Here is a 17,661-nt window from a genome sequence, read left to right as displayed (position 1 = left end):
TCAATCAATCAATCAATCAATCAATCAATCAATCAATTAATCAATCAATCAATCAATCGACTGATCAGTTAATCAATGATTTATTTATTTGGCTGACAAGTGGTATTTTGAAAGAAATATTTATAACAAATAATACTTTTATTTTTTTACATCAGTATTTTATGAAATTTCATAATTGTGTTGTGGATAAATATTTGCTATACGAGTTTAATGTAACTTTACAAGACAAAATATGTTTAGAATACATAAAATGGCTACCACAGTACTACATTTACAGACATTTTCAAAGGTGTTTTCCGCATATTTTGAATTAAGCAATGTTTGTGTTGTGTTTTGGGGTTAAAAGAAAGGTCTATAAACTTAACTGAAAATATCCTTATTTTACCTGCATAGTACCCTTTTCCCCCTCACATTTTCTTCTTACAGTGTACTATTATTAACATTACAAAAAAACACAATCAAAAAATATATATGAAAAAGTAAAAAAACACAAAACGAGAACAAGTTTTTGAAAACTTCAAACAGTTTTTGAAGCAGTGCTATAGTAGTAACAAAAACAATTGAGTTCCATACATTAAGACACAAGCCACATATACATATAAAGTTTTATTTAAAAAAAAGTTTATTTTAAAAAAAAAAGTTTCATTGTAAATGTTTTATAAATTCAATCACAGCACTGGTTGTATCTGAAATGAAACACACACACTGAGAAGGAAAATATTATCAGGATGATTAATGCAGACAGAGCACATGAAAAATGACAGGCCTGCACTGTGTCTCCCACGTGACCTGCAACCAATCATCTCACCTATCTAACTCTTTATATACATCCACTTCACCCCTTGGCTTGAGATCCTAGAGAGAGACAAACCGGGACAAGGATGAGAAGGACGGAGACGTCTCAGATTTATAGTTTGGCAGAGGTTTGATTCGGTTCATCTGCTAATATCAATAATGCAGGCATGACACAACTGGGAGGACACACAGACACACAGACACACAGACACAGACACACACACACACACACACACACACTTCTGCACACTCACTGATGGGTAACCTAACTTAGCATTTCTTTTTCTGTCTTTCTCACACTCCCACCAGCAGGAGATGTCTCAGCATCCTCTCATATCTCCACCTTCTCATTCCTTCTATTTCTGATCCCTCTGATTGCCCTAGCTGTTGGGGGGTTGCTATGGAGACAGGGCTATTGCATCACCCGTCAAAGTAAGGCCCTGCATTTGTCTTTCCCCCCTGAGTCTGTCCATCAAAGATCTGAAGGCTGTCAGTTCACCCTGGCAGATGTTGATGGACAGAAGCCCTCATGTGTGTGTGTTCACGTAGGTGTCGAGCTATCGCTGTCTCACCACTCCGGAGAGCTGGAGAACATCTATGAAAATCCTGATGATCTAAGACAGGTGACTGAAATGCACAGCACCTCTTTCTCCCCCCTGCTGTATTATCAAATCTATTTTTACTCCCCCTTCTTTCTTTCATTCTCTCTCTCTCCTTGTCATTCTTTCTCAATGTATATCTATCTATACTCTGTTATTAAATCTATTTCTCCCTCTCTTCTCCCAGCAGGCACCTCCCCAAGGCTCAGTCTACATGGTGAGTTATTATAATCCTGCTCAGGCAGTGCAAGGAGTAATTGTATGTGTGTGTGTGTGTGTGTGTGTGTGTGTGTGTGTGTGTGTGTGTCTTCCAAAAACCAGGTCCCAACATTTTACAATCTGTTTGTGTGTGTGTGTGTGTGTGTGTGTGTGTGTGTGTGTGTGTGTCGTCACTCACCTGCAGGTGGCAGTGCAGGCCCTGGAGAAAATGTTGGATCTTCAACAAGAGTTGAGTAGACAGAAATGGTTAGAAATGTATCCATTAATTCCAGGAAAATAAAATATTTAAAATATAAAATAAAATAAAGTAAAATAGTGGGACAGCGAATGTAACTTTAGATGCAAACAAGGCGAAAGCGGAAGACACAAATGATCCCAACAGTAGACACGATGTCATGAGTATTTAAATATCCCTGAATGCATGTATTGGAAAGATGAAGAGATATGGAGGATGAGGAAGAGACAAAATATGTTTTACATATGGTGAGGTGACATCATTCATGTAAACGATAAGTGTTGCTGCTCTTATCTACTGTACCCACTCTCAGTCTCACTGTTATCTGCATGTTGTAAATACCCTCTAATCGTGGTTTAAACTCTAGGGAAAAACAACAAATAACTGTGTAAAAATAATAGAAATAATGTTTTAAATATTTGTGAATTAACATTTTTTTTTTTTTGCATCTGAACCTAGAAATTAAAATGTTGTTATAATTTGTTTCATTATTTAAGTAATTTACCGATAAACATGGGCATCTGCTCTATCCCTCTTTGACAAATGAAATGACAGAGGCAGGGATTTTTGAGTAAATCATTGTGAACAGACAAAGCTATATCATATGACTTCAGAAGACATTTTGGTCAACTCTTAGGGGCTGTTCATACAAAATGTTTATATAGTTTTTCTATGTGAACTTGCACTAGACATTTCTGATTATTACTGTTGTGTCTCGTCTATTTTGAAGTGTCTCGTGTATCACATGACATTCTAAAAATGCAGCACTCAAGTTTAAAGTGCAGCTGTTAAAAAACGCACCTCTAGGCGTTTTCATGCGTTTTTTACCCCCAGTAGCCTGCATCTCATGTTTGCCATTCCACTGTGCTGCTTTTACATTGTTTTCTATGTAAACATGCATTGGATGGATGTGCACTCGTGACTTCTATCTTTTCTATCTTTTGCATGACAAAACGTTCTAAAAACACTTTCTTGAACATTCTTGAAAATTTCTCCTTTCATGTTCAATAAAAGAAAGAAATTCACACATTTTTGGAACAACATGAGGATGTGTAAATGATTTTTGTGTGGACTATCCCTTTAACAGAAGAATTCTGCAGAGGGTCTATTTTCTGCACCCTGCTGCTCCAGAGACTCACTAGCCATGTTTTAAATAATCCATGATGATGGAGTTAGGTTTCATGAAACTGATTGGTCAAAGGACTCGCACATGATTGTGCTACAGTATGGTATGTGACCTTTGCGGTGACCTACATGATTGCACTAGATTAACTAATGTTCTCGTCGTTGGTTCATTAAATTCAATGAAACCCAGAAGGTCTGTCACACAGAAAAAAAAATAACTAATTGGAATAAATATTCACCTACAGTCTGGCCATTTTTCAGTTGTTGACACCTTGACTTAAAGAATTTACAGCAAGAAATAAATAGCGAAAGGCACAAAAAAAAAAAGTGCCAGACAGAGATAGAGAGAGAGAGAGAGAGAGAGAGAGAGAGAGAGAGAGAAGAATAGCATACACTTTCTCTCACCTATACTGGCCATTGTGACGGTGTACATATATTGCACTGATTTTCCATTTTTCAGATACAGAGTGCAGGCATAATGTCAAGCTGTCTCAGGGGTCACAGTGAGCACTACAGAACAGCAAAACAGCAACTGACTGCAGAGAGCGTCTGGGATCCTGAACATACGACCACTTTACAGCTTTAACTTGAGATCCTTCTGCGTTCAAACAACTCAGATCAAGAGCGGTGTGGGAGGACTTGGTGTATCCTGAGGAGGGAACCGGCAAAACAGATGATGAAAGAGGAAAAATGAACACGAAGGGTTAAAATGATATATATTCATTAAAGAGCCGGGTGTAGCCGGTCAGATGAGCTTGACTGTGACTGATGTACAGTGTCTCCTCAAACTCAAAGCAGTATCAATCCTGAGCTAATTGAGCTCGGTGGTTTCCACAGTAATGCCACAACCCACAGAATTGTCAGCGGCATGGACAGGTGTAATTACACATAATGAGATCTGTAATGAGGCCTACTAAAAAACATTACTCTAGAGAGAGGGAGGGGAGAGAGATATATATAGAAAGAAGAGACAAAAGTAAAAGAATTGAGTGAGAAAAAGGAGAGCGGGGAGGACGTGAGGGGAAAAAGAGATTCAAGTAAGAACAGGGGGAGATCAGATTAAGAACGGGTGAGAAAGATGAAAGTCCAGACACTGACTGATTGACTCTTGCACGCTGAACTACATTGATTGATAGAACCGCCTGTGCAATTATAAAACGAATCCAAGAGCAATGATGCAAGAACATGCATCATTAAGAGTCAGCGAACGAGTGTTCTGATGTGCTCTCTCTGATAATGACTGTTTAATCACAAAATGTGAAATGTTTTGAAGGGAAAGGTTGACAGAAGAATACAAATGTTGTTATTATTTTCACACCCTCTTTCAGTAGTTTTAATTATTCTCGGATCCATTCAAGAAAACTGGTCTGAATGATTCTGAATAAACTGACTGACTCAAATAACAACAAAACACAAACAGCATCACTCAAAGATTCAATGACATCAGAAGACTACAGAAATATAGAGTTGCATATGATAATTTCTTTTTGTAAATCATTTATTTCATTTGAGTGACAAAAAGTGCACCAAAGAATGTATCCAACCAAACAGGTTTGATTAAAGTAAATTACAATACTTAAATTTTATTTTTTTTAAGTTATATTTAAAGATTTAGCATGAAGGATTTATTTGTGCAGATAATTGTTTTTAATTACTGTGCCCTCGTAATCTTCAATCACACTTAGCAAACAACAATAATTCTTCATTTTTGTTTTACTCAGATACACATCACAATAAGGAAGAAAAGATTATTAATTGCAATTTCTGTTACATGCCAACTTTAAGATTTTATCAATGTTATAATATAGATTTAAATAAATAAATAATTTAATTATAATTTAAATCATTAGAAATGTGGAACATATATATTTTGCAATATGAATAAATGCCATTGAATTTCTTTTACTGTGTAATTATTTTATAGAGATTCCTGAATTACATCAAATATAGACAGAAGATTGTAATAAACTGGTATCCACACACCAGAAGCCATTATATATGTCATGTCAAAACGTTGTGACTTCGATGTATACAAAGAAATATTACCATGCAAAACACTCAGTGTGTTGGCTTGACTGAAAGCCTTGTCATCCAGGAAGACCTTGCACAAGTAGAGTCCTCCATCCTTCAGGGCCGGGCTTAACAGGAAGGAGAAGTTCCCAGCAGCAGCCAGGGAGGCGGGGTCTATCAAATGTAGGTGGGGTTTGGTCTGGTTGTTGTAGCTCCGCCTCCAACGTTCAAACTGGAATATGAGCTCCATTTTTTTTTGAACCAGGATACTTCCAGTAGAGCACATCACCAAGCACAGTGGGACATGTTAAAGTGACCAGTGAACTAGAGAGGGCTGCCAAAGACCTTGGGACACCTGTAGAGGACACAGGGTAGTGGACAAAGGTAAAGTTACCTGGGGGGGGGGGGACAAGAGATTCATTCAACACAAGAGAAAGTGTGAAACAAAAAGCGCTAGGAAAAGAACATGCATGAAAAATGTGATACAAGAACAATATTTTCAATTTGAATTGATCCCGTCCACACAGTAATCCACTGTGTTGCTAGTCATTCTAGCCTCTTTGTTCTTCACACAGTCAAGTGAGTATAACATTATGAGTCCCAGAGCAAAGTCATATGAGGAGATATGAGAAACGAGACAGGCATGAAAATGGGGATTATGTTATTAAGCTCAGCGAAAGCTCTTCAGAAACATTCTCCTCTCAGATGTAATAACCCTGATTAACTGTTTGCTGACACAACATTAGGGAAGAACAAACCATGTTTGCTTTGGGTCAAGCAGTACAAATTGACAAAGTTTATTTTATTGTTGTGTTCATTCAATTCCATTCAAGCATTCAAAAAAAATCAGTATTTAGTGAGTTGAAAGAGCCTGGTGGAGAATGTTAGGTTTCAGTGACTAGAGTAGGATGCTGGGTAAATGGCATGTAGGAAAAGGTCCCATTTTATACACAATAGTATTCCAGTAACAAAAGAGCCTATTACCATGTGTCACCTCTGTGAAAGAAAGCACAGCTTTCACTGAAAGAGAAATAGTGGGACACAGAGAGAAAGTTAGGCATTGTTTATAATAAGGCAGAGATATTCTTAATTTTTTATGAATGTAGTCTCAGATCTGTAACATTGTTTGAATTAAATACTACTAAAATGTTAATTTAGGCACAATATTGACAAAAAACTTGGGACACTGTACAAATTGAATAAAAACAGAGTGCAATGATCTGGAAGTGTCACGAGTACGAACCCCGTGAGTCCCTCCAGAGGCCAGCAGAGGGCACCATCGCCCGAATACTGACACCTACAGGCATCCAAACACTCACTTACACTGATACGCACTACATTACCCAACAGCCCCGTACCTTGGACTGATCACCGGCCAGGTGTTCCATATCAGAGACTGCCATATAAGCCAGACCTTGGCGTCACCTCATTGCGAAGTCTTGTTTCTGCCACGGCTAACATTTCTGAGCGTTATACCCTGTCTTGCTATCCCAGTTGCCAACCCTTGATGATTATCGATCCTAGAACCTTTGCTGCCTACCTTTGAACCCAGATTGTAATACGGACTGTGATACTTGCTGGTTACCCCGACCCACTGCTTGGTATTGACTACGATTCTGATATCTCTACTATACTGTGTTTGCTGATCCTGACCCTTCGCCTGTACGACTACGAGTGTTCTAATAAAAGCTTGCAAATGGATCCCATGTCGAGTCTGTCATCATTACAGAAGACTTCGCCAGGACAAGATCCAGCAGCCCATGAACATCTCTGCACCAACCTGGCAGCTCAGGCAAGTCAGATCGCTGCTAATCAGCAACAGTTAAATCATCTTACCGCCGTCACGGAGGAATTGGTGAAGGCTATTCAGAATCTCCATAGTCCTGTTGTCACGACACCCGCGCCACAAGCGGCCGCCATTGCACATGCGGTTCCCACGCCCTCTCAGATTAACCCACGACTGGCTTTTCCTGAGAGATTCGACGGTGACCCTAACAAATGTAAAGGCTTCTTACTACAATGTTCGCTGTTTGTGGAACAACAACCCATGCTCTATTCCACTAACAACAGTAAGGTTGCCTTTGTTTGCTCGTTGTTAACCGGAAGGGCTCTTGACTGGATTACCGCTGTATGGCGCACGGATGGATCATCCTTCTCCTCCTTCAATGATTTCCTCACACGCTTCCGTGAGGTTTTCGATCATCCCAAGGAGGGAAAGAGTGCTGGCGAACGCTTGCTAGAGCTCTCTCAGGGGAGATCTTCAGCTGCTGAGTATGCTATGAACTTCCGCACATTGGCAGCACAAACGACCTGGGTGAGTGACACCTTAAAAGTTCTGTTTCGAAAGGGTTTAAGTCATGAGTTACAAACTGAACTAGCATGTCGAGATGAGGGGAGAAGTTTGAACGATTTCATCGAGTTGACGATAGCAATTGACAATCTGCAGCGTTCACGTAAACCTCGCTCTCATGTCAGTACTGTCATTAAAGCAGCTCAGTCTGTCGAGGACTCTGAACCCATGCAAGTTAATACCTATCATCTCTCATCTGAGGAGAAGAATCGCCGCTTGGCAAATCGTCTATGTCTGTATTGCGGATCCCCTGGTCATCAACGAGTCAACTGTCCTTCACGTCCTTCATCTGTCTCATCCAAATTGGTGAGTGAATCCTTACACTCTCTCCATCCAGTAAACAGTGTGTTTGTACCCCTGAAGCTGACCATTAACAACGTTCAAGTGACCACATTCGCTTTACTGGACTCTGGAGCGGCTGGGAATTTCATGTCAGCTGAGTTTGCAAGAACAAACAACGTATCATTAATACCCTGTGCTAACTCTCTGTCTGTAGCTACCATAGATGGTCGTCCACTGGGAACTGGTATCATCACTCACCTTACACAAAGTCTATCCGTCACAGCCGGTTTACTGCACCAGGAGGTCATTCAGTTCTACGTTCTGCCCACGTCTAATACACCCATAATTCTGGGACTACCATGGCTGAGACTGCACGATCCGCTAGTATCATGGAGGGAAGGTCAGATAATAAAGTGGAGTACTAAATGTCAAACAAAATGCCTGTCTACCGTTTCTCCTCTTCCAGTGCGCTCGTTGGCGATTAACAAGGAGTCATTCGAGGTTCCCAACCTACCAGCGGAATATCACGACCTCAAGGCAGCTTTCAGCAAAACCCAAGCAAACACCTTACCACCTCATCGACCCCATGACTGTGCTGTTGATCTTCTACCAGGTCACAATCCACCCAAGGGTCGTGTGTTCCCACTGTCACTCCCAGAAACCGAAGCCATGACTAAATACATCAAGGAGGAGTTGGAGAAAGGCTTCATACGTCCTTCCACTTCCCCTGCATCCGCTGGTTTCTTCTTCGTCAAAAAGAAGGACGGCAGTTTAAGACCCTGCATTGATTACCGTGGTCTCAACGAGATCACGGTGAAGTACCGTTATCCCCTTCCTCTGGTTCCAGCTGCATTAGAACAACTTCGCACAGCTCAATACTACACCAAGCTTGACTTACGCTGTGCCTACAACCTGATTCGCATCAGAGAGGGTGACGAGTGGAAGACGGCCTTTTCTACAACCAACGGTCACTATGAATACCGGGTTATGCCGTTTGGACTGGTCAATAGTCCGTCCATCTTCCAGGCGTTCATTAATGATGTCTTCAGGGACATGCTGAACAAGTTTGTTGTGGTCTACATTGACGATATTCTCATCTACTCCAACACCCTACAGGATCATATTCAACACGTCAGAACTGTGCTACAGCGCCTCATCGAACATCAACTGTACGCCAAAGCCGAGAAATGTGAGTTTCACACCACATCCACTACCTTCCTGGGTTATGTCATCAGTCCGGGGGGAGTTGCTATGGACGACAGTAAGGTCTCTGCTGTACTCAGGTGGCCAGAGCCTCAGACTCTCAAGGAGCTACAACGGTTCCTGGGATTCGCCAACTTCTACAGACGCTTTATCAGAAATTTCAGTACAGTCGTCAGTCCTCTCACTTCCATGATCAAAAGAGGTATCCATCGTCTCACCTGGGCCGAAGCCTCCCGTCAAGCCTTTAAGGAATTAAAGGAACGCTTTGTCACCGCTCCTATCCTGCATCACCCTGACCCCTCTCTTCCCTTCTTAGTCGAAGTTGACGCTTCCAATACTGGCATTGGGGCCGTTCTCTCACAACGACCAGGCCCTCAGGAGAGACTTCATCCCTGTGCTTTCTACTCACGCAAGCTCAACCCAGCGGAGAGGAATTATGATGTGGGTGATAGAGAACTGTTAGCCATGAAGGCAGCGTTTGAAGAGTGGAGACATTGGCTCGAAGGGGCTATTCATCCTTTCACCGTCTTTACTGATCATAAAAATCTGGAATACCTACGCTCCGCCAAGAGACTCAACCCACGCCAAGCCAGATGGTCCTTGTTCTTCTCCCGGTTCCAGTTCAATGTCACTTATCGCCCAGGTTCCAAGAATACTAAAGCCGATGCTTTGTCACGTATCCATGATGACGACCCTTCCATCTCAGTCCCCGAACGCATATTGCCCTTCCATGTGGTGGTTGCTCCCATCCAGTGGGATATCATGACTCTTATTGAACAACACAATTCACAAGAAGCACCACCAGCCGCCTGTCCACCGGATAAAACCTACGTACCTGCCCCTCACCGTGATCAGGTCCTGAGTCATATTCACTGTCTTCCTGCCTCCGGTCACCCCGGCATCACAGCCACACTCCATCTCCTCAAGAACCGCTTCTGGTGGGAGACCATTAACCCCGACACCATTAAATTCATTCAGAACTGTCAGACGTGTAACATGCACAAAACCCCTCGTCAACTGCCAGCTGGACTCCTTCAACCTCTTCCTATCCCTCAACGACCCTGGTCACACCTTGCCATAGACTTCATCACAGACTTACCCCTATCCCAGGGTAACACGGTCATACTCACGATCATCGATCGATTCTCCAAGGCTTGTCGCCTCATACCTCTACCCAAACTCCCTACTGCTCTTCAGACCGCCGAACTCCTGTGTAATTGGGTGTTCAGGTTTTACGGCATACCTGACGACATCGTTTCGGATAGAGGTCCTCAGTTCACCTCTCGTTTATGGAAGGATTTCTTTCAAGCCCTAGGGGTCAACGTAAGTCTCACGTCTGGCTATCACCCCGAAGCCAATGGTCAAGTGGAACGCCTCAACCAGGAGCTCACTCGGTTCCTTCGCTCCTACTGCAGCTCCCATCAAGAGGACTGGTCTCGTTTTCTCCTATGGGCCGAATATGCTCAGAATTCCCTGATCAAGCCTTCCACTGGAATCACCCCCTTCAAATGCGTTCTAGGGTACCAACCACCCATGTTCCCCTGGTCAGGTGAACCCACCAATGTTCCCGCTGTTACTGATTGGCTTCAACGAAGCGAGGACACATGGAATCAGGCCCATGTACATCTTCAACAAGCTGTACGGCGCCTGAAGGAACAGGCCGACCGTCGTCGACGCCCTGGACACACCTACCAACCGGGTCAATGGGTCTGGCTGTCCACCAGAGACCTTCGGATGAGATTGCCATGCCGAAAGCTAAGTCCTAGGTACGTGGGTCCATTCAAAATCACACAACAAATCACTCCTGTGTCATTCCGCCTTGCTTTGCCTGACACATATCGTATTTCTCCCACTTTCCACATGTCACTGCTCAAGCCCGCTGCTGCCCCTGAGGAGGAGGGTGAGGGGAGGTCCCGTGAGCAGAGTCCCCAACCGGTTCAGGTGGAGAGCGAGGAGACCTATCAGGTGCGAGAGCTGCTTGATTCAAGACGTCGGGGACGAGTTCTCCAATACTTGGTTGACTGGGAGGGGTACGGTCCAGAGGAACATTCCTGGGTCAATGCCGAGGACATTCTTGACCCCAACTTAACCACGGATTTCCATAGAGAACATCCAGAGAAACCGGCCCCTCGACCTCGAGGAAGACCCCGACGTCGCCCTCCACCTCACGCCAGGAGGCGTTCGCAGGGAGGGGGCTCTGTCACGAGTACGAACCCCGTGAGTCCCTCCAGAGGCCAGCAGAGGGCACCATCGCCCGAATACTGACACCTACAGGCATCCAAACACTCACTTACACTGATACGCACTACATTACCCAACAGCCCCGTACCTTGGACTGATCACCGGCCAGGTGTTCCATATCAGAGACTGCCATATAAGCCAGACCTTGGCGTCACCTCATTGCGAAGTCTTGTTTCTGCCACGGCTAACATTTCTGAGCGTTATACCCTGTCTTGCTATCCCAGTTGCCAACCCTTGATGATTATCGATCCTAGAACCTTTGCTGCCTACCTTTGAACCCAGATTGTAATACGGACTGTGATACTTGCTGGTTACCCCGACCCACTGCTTGGTATTGACTACGATTCTGATATCTCTACTATACTGTGTTTGCTGATCCTGACCCTTCGCCTGTACGACTACGAGTGTTCTAATAAAAGCTTGCAAATGGATCCCATGTCGAGTCTGTCATCATTACAGGAAGTTTCAAATTTCAATATTTTATTCAGAATACAACATAGATGACATATCATCTGTTTAAATGTTTAAACTGAGAAAATGTATCATTTTAAGCAAATAATAAATTGATTTAAAATTTCATGGCATCAACACATCAAAAAAGTTGGGACAAGGCCATGATTACCACTGTGTGGCATACCCTCTTCTTTTTATAACAGTCTGCAAACGTCTGGGGACTGAGGAGACAAGTTGCTCAAGTTTAGGAATATGAATGTTGTCCAATTCTTGTCTAATACAGGCTTAAAATTGCTCAACTGTCTTAGGTTTTCTTTGTCGTATCTAATGTGCAAAATGTTTCTATGGGTGAAAGATCTGGTTTCAGTACCCGGATCCTTCTTCTACGCAGCCATGATGTTGTAATTGATGCAGTATGTGGTCTGGCATTATCATGTTGGAAAATGCAAGGTCTTCCCTGAAAGAGACGATGTCTGGATGGGTGCATATGTTGTTCTAGAACTTGGATATAGCTTTCAGCATTGATGGTGCCTTTCCAGATGTGTAAGCTGCCCATGCCACACGCACTCATGCAACCCCATACCATCAGAGATGCAAGCTTCAGAACTGAGCGCTGATAACAACTTGGGTTGTCTTGTCCTCTTTAGTCCGGATGACATGGCGTCCCAGTTTCCCAAAGAGAACTTCAAATTTTGATTAGTCTGATCACAGAACAGTTCCACTTTGCCACAGTCCATTTTAAATTAACCTTGGCCCAGAGAAAAAACCTGCGCTTCTTGATCATGTTTAGATATGACTTCTTTTCTGACCTATAGAGTTTTAGCCTTTAGGATTTTCTGCAATTTATGGTACTTATTGCAAATAGTGGCAATTACCTGCACCTCAGTATTGTAGTACATTATTAAACAGTACACAATAATAATGTATTGAGTGTAAATTATAATTTTAAAGGGGGGGGGGGGTGAAATGCTATTTCATGCATACTGAGTTTTTTACACTGTTAAAGAGTTGGATTCCCATGCTAAACATGGACAAAGTTTCAAAAATTAAGTTGTACGTTTGAAGGAGTATTTCTGTTCCAAAAATACTCTTTCCGGTTTGTCACAAGTTTCGGAAAGTTTTTTTCGAGTATGGCTCTGTGTGACGTTAGATGGAGCAGAATTTCCTTATATGGGTCCTGAGGGCACGTCTGCCGGAAGAGCGCGCGCTCCCGTAGAGCAGAGCAGACACATTCACTGATCAGAGCGAGAGCGTCGTGAAATGTCACAAAAGAAGTGTGTTTTTGGTTGCCAGGACAAGACAACCCTGCACAGATTACCAAAAGAGAAACAGCATTAAGGGACCAGTGGATGGAGTTTATTTTTTACAGAGCATCAACGGAGTTGTGCAAGTGTTTGTGTTTGTTCCCTGCATTTCGAAGATGCTTGTTTTACAAACAAGGGCCAGTTTGACGACAGATTTGCACATCGTTTATTTCTTAAGGATAATGCAATCCCAACGAAAAAGGGTCACGATCGTGTGTTGGAACCGCAGGCGGTGAGTAAAACTGCTTCAAATATCTCTGTGTTGTTAACTTAGCTATCGGCGCGTAAGCACATCAAGTAAACAACATGCGATGTTGTCATCAAACTGCACTTTCCACATGAACAGCTTAAAAAAATATATATATATATAAATATACGCTGAATCTGACTGTTAGCCATGGTTTGTTTTGGTCGGTTTTGTCCTCACGGTGTCACAGCTTCCAAACGCTCTCAACGCAAAAGCCTACTCGCGCTCGTGATTCTTTAGCTCCGCCCACACGTCACGCCTCCAGCCGGTCGTGTTTTTCCGGGAAAAATCGGTACAGACTATCTTTCTCTTATGAATATAATAAAACTAAAGACTTTTTGGAGTTATGAAGGATGCAGTACTACTCTATAGGTACTCAAGAATAACAGGATGAAAACGAGCATTTCACCCCCCCTTTAATTAAAATTATTAAATTAATGCCATCTTATTGATATAATAAAGCCCTTGCTACACCTACCCTACCACATACTTTTTCATAACATTCAGGTTTTCGATTATTTCCTTAATTTTTATTGAAAATAAATGCCTTTCTGGTTTTGATATGAGATTGGAATAGGGAGAAAAAAAGTTTGACGTACTCAAACTCAGGTCAATTGTGTCGAAATGCATGTGCTTAACTATCCATGCCACTGAAGGTGATATTTTTAAAGCGTTGTATATAGTGTTGACTACCCCAAACACATGTTGCTGGGCAGAGTTAGTGTAAATAGCCTCTGCCAACAAGGCAGGCTTTTTGCACTTAGTGTAAAAAGACACTTCATTTTGTTTCTCATCAGCGAAAACAAAGTCAAAACAGAACCAACCGCTGTTTATGTGAGCAACACCTAATAGTGGTCTATTTTAAATGAATCAGTGTTTTGGAATGAACTGGTTAATAAATGATTCAGTGACTAATAAAGAAAACAGCTGCATGTGAAATCGCAGTAATTACTTTGTGAAAGTAAAAAAAAAATGTTCTATATAGTTTGAATCTGTGTAGTATAAATGAAATCCAGATGTACAGTACTACAGTAAATTCATCCTGATGTCATTGTCATGTGAGCTGCCAGTCTCAGTTGCATTTCTTCACTGCTATTAATAAATCCTCTCTTGTTGCATTATGGGATAGTAAAGTGTCAACTGGATTCACACTTCAAAATCTCACTGTAAATAGTAAGTCATCCAAATTTTTTTCATTACTGTTTTATGAATACTGTGAATTTTACTGTACCATTCTTTTCATGTACAGATTTTTTTGTCTACTATATAGATACAATTAAGTGGTTGAGATGTTGGACTATTGTCTTTATCACAGTTACAATACAATAAAAACTTATCATTTGCATGTTTTAACGCTTTGTGGTTTAAAATCAAGTGATATGAAGCCACTGAAAAGCAATCATTTTACTATATGACTGCAAGAGAAGTGGCCATATTTAGTCATATTGCCACCCTAGAAGATAAGTATGCATATTTGGATGCAGCCTGTCTTTGTTTCATTCTATGAATCAATTATTTGAACAAACTGGTTGAGTGAATGATCCAAATGACTTACACAAAACATTCTCATCATCTACTAAAATACCAATGTAACCTACAGAAAGAGTTGCTGAAAATCCACAAATGCACAAACAAGAATGTGCAAATACTTACAAAAAAAGAGAAAGTCACAAGACTTAACAGAAATTGTACTCATTTACTGTTCCCAATACAGTGAATGACATTTGAGTCCACTGTACGGAGAGGAAAAATGAACAAAATTAGTCAATTTGGACCAATATCAGCACACATAAAAGAAAAAATAAATCGAAGAACAGAACTAACTGTATAAAGTCAATTTTTTGTGAATCCAAAACTGACACAATTAGTTTATTTAAATATAGTGTATATAGAGCTTCTAAAAAAGTATAAAATTTGTTTTTTGCTAGAAGAAGAAAAAAATCTGCTACATTAAATCCCTTTAAATCTTTCAAAGATAACATTGACTAAATGACTGGCATGTTTTAAAAATATATCTCCAAATCTCACAATTCACTGTCACATTCACACAGTGTTCTGAGACAGACTATGTTACCATGGACACAGATTCTGCAGGTACAGACACCGTTGTCTTTACTGCTGACGCGAGGCAGCTTGCTGAGCAGACTTCCCGTGCCATGGGAGATTTCAGTGTGTAGCTGTTCACCCGAGGGAGACACCCACGTTCCCCAGACACCTGAGCTGCCAGTCTCACAGTACTGTCCACTGTGACGGGGGGCGTGGGAGTGACAGATACTGCAAAAGAGAAGGAGAGAAGAATACCTAGAGAAATCAGACACATACATTTAATCAGGCCGAGAAGAACAATCCTCTGCTCTATCACACAGGAGTAGCGTCCTTGCACAGCTGCTGCCGCCCTGAAGGTCAGAGAGGCATCTGCGGAGATCCCAAACTTTCTGCCTCCGAACACTCTGCTGCTGCGTCCATCTGTTTGTCCATCGATGCAGTTGGCTGATAACAAATAGGACCAGCGATCCTCCCTGGCTGCCGTCATCTTCCAGGTAACCAGTACAGAAGATGTGGGTGGTGAATCAAAGCAGGACAGTGACAGATGTGTCCTCACCTACCATGACCACATCATTCCATACATCACCTACAGTTTATAGACCAGACTCTTTAGGCACCAGAAGTCACTTAGACTCTTTTGCTGAAAATGCATAACATTTAAATAAATAAAACATATCATATCACCCAAACATTCAGATTTGCTAAAAATGTCCTCACCCTCACACCATACAAGATTTAGAATTAGGTCACTTGCTCACCAACAGTGTTGGGTTAGTTCTCATAAAATGTAATATATTACTGATTACTATTTCCTCCTTTCAAAAGTAATATATTTATTACTGCCAGCCAACAGTAAGTAGGCTAGTTACATTGCTTTTCTATTAAAACCCAACAACTTGGTAACTGCATAATTTTTGGAGTCTCTTAATATGTGAAAGTTACAGATAAATGAAGAGTACATTTGGCTCAAAATGATGACAAGCCAACATATTTCAAACAACTTCTGTTATTTAATAAAGCAGCAACAAAGTAATATTTGCAACATTGCTCCAGCAGGTAAAACCAACCAAACATCTTACACATAACACTGCTCACCAATGGCCCCTGTGCAGTAAATGGGTGCCGTCAGACTCCAAACAGCTTATAAAAACATCACAAAGCTGCATGTTTGTAATAAACAAATGCATCAAGACGTTTTTTAATTTTAAACCATTGCAACTCAAAAACTGTTCTAAACAAACATATCTTTGTATTAAGTCTGTCTTTTTATAAACATTTTGTAAAATCTTTTTTTGCAGACCCCCTTAAACACCCCTTTCAGTCGCCTGGGGGTCTCTTTATCCCAGTTTGAGAACCCCTGTAGTGTATAGTGTAAGCTGCAGTTATCTATGTTAATCAGCCAATGAATATAAGCCCAATGCAATTTAGTGTCTCAGTGGTTCATTAAGATAATGCAGAATCCCCCTTAAGTGCTTCTAGTCCCTAATGTATGTTTGATTTCTGTGTATATTATTAAATTAATAATATTGGAAATTTAACTTTTCAAGTTTTAAGTCCAACTTTATTTCAGGCAACCATAAAGGTGGGTGAAAAAAACTCATATTATCTTAATATATTATGTATAGTTTAAAATATAATAATAATGATACACACACATATATAGATTTATCATACCTGCCATGAGTGGAGAGATGAGGAAATATGAACCAGAACAAATAAGTATGAAAGCATGAAAATATTTTTTTCATGGTGCTGCTAGGAAGCAACATTTTCTTAACAGTTAGCTAGCTAAAGTGCACAAATTTGTCTTCTTTTTTCACATTTGACCACAAGAACAAGACCAGAAAAGGGCGTGACATTAAGAGCTGAGAGCAACATCTGACAGAAGCTGATAAACACAACAAATGTCAAAACACTGACAAAAACACAGAAGCAATTTTACAAACAAAGGACGATTAAACAGAGCACACACTTATTTATATGCAGCTATAATCACAATGAGATAAGTCCATGCTTTTCTCTGCAGCCACATAGTTATGCTTCTGGCTTTAACAAGGAACATATAAGAACAAATAACACCAAATAAATGCATTTCTGAACTCTAAATCATTTGAGAAGTTAGTTGTCCATAAAATTGGACAGAGCAGACTATTAGGCAAGAGTCGACTGTGGGAATTGCTTATGAAAGGAGAGAGAGAGAGAGAGAGAGAGAGAGAGAGAGAGAGAGGGAGAGAGAGAGAGAGAGAGAGAGAGAGAGCATAAGAAAAAGGATTTAGAGATGTAATCAGAAATGGTCTTCAGCTTCTGGCTAAATGTCTTTACATCCCCGTAAATGTCTTTAATTAAAGTTAACAGACTTATCAGCACTTCCAAGTCCCATTACCAGCTCAGCTCCTAATCACCTTTGAGCTAAAGAATGAAAGAGGGTCTACAAAAAAAGAGATAAAACTGAAGAAAACTGAAATGGAGAAAGGATGGACTGGGTAAATGAGCAGGGGAAGAGAAACTTCAGAGAGAGCAAACTAGGGCAAAGCAGCTAATGAGAGTCATAG

General features: G+C 41.2%; 1 protein-coding gene across 3 annotated transcripts; it reads right to left on the bottom strand.

Moving 5' to 3' along the window:
* Positions 1–4,556: 4,556 nt before the first annotated feature.
* Positions 4,557–16,946, bottom strand: LOC113116418 (uncharacterized). Of its 3 annotated transcripts, XM_026284577.1 has the most exons (3): positions 16,784–16,939; positions 15,138–15,665; positions 4,557–5,338 (listed from the first exon to the last, which is right to left on the bottom strand). In XM_026284577.1, exons 1-3 carry the CDS (start codon positions 16,838–16,840, stop codon positions 5,291–5,293), a joined length of 633 nt encoding a protein of 210 aa, XP_026140362.1. In that variant the 5' UTR covers positions 16,841–16,939; the 3' UTR covers positions 4,557–5,290. The 3 variants fall into 3 exon arrangements, 1 of the variants encoding a protein (XP_026140362.1); XR_003294014.1 differs by lacking the exon at positions 4,557–5,338 and having other exon boundaries at positions 13,566–15,695; positions 16,784–16,946; XR_003294013.1 differs by lacking the exon at positions 4,557–5,338 and having other exon boundaries at positions 13,566–15,749; positions 16,784–16,943.
* Positions 16,947–17,661: the final 715 nt, after the last annotated feature.

The sequence above is a fragment of the Carassius auratus genome, chromosome 16, assembly GCF_003368295.1.
Source record: "Carassius auratus strain Wakin chromosome 16, ASM336829v1, whole genome shotgun sequence".
In the NCBI taxonomy this organism is placed as follows: domain Eukaryota; kingdom Metazoa; phylum Chordata; class Actinopteri; order Cypriniformes; family Cyprinidae; genus Carassius; species Carassius auratus.
Note: the sequence above shows the minus strand (reverse complement) of the source record. Positions and strands in the feature narration are given on the sequence as shown.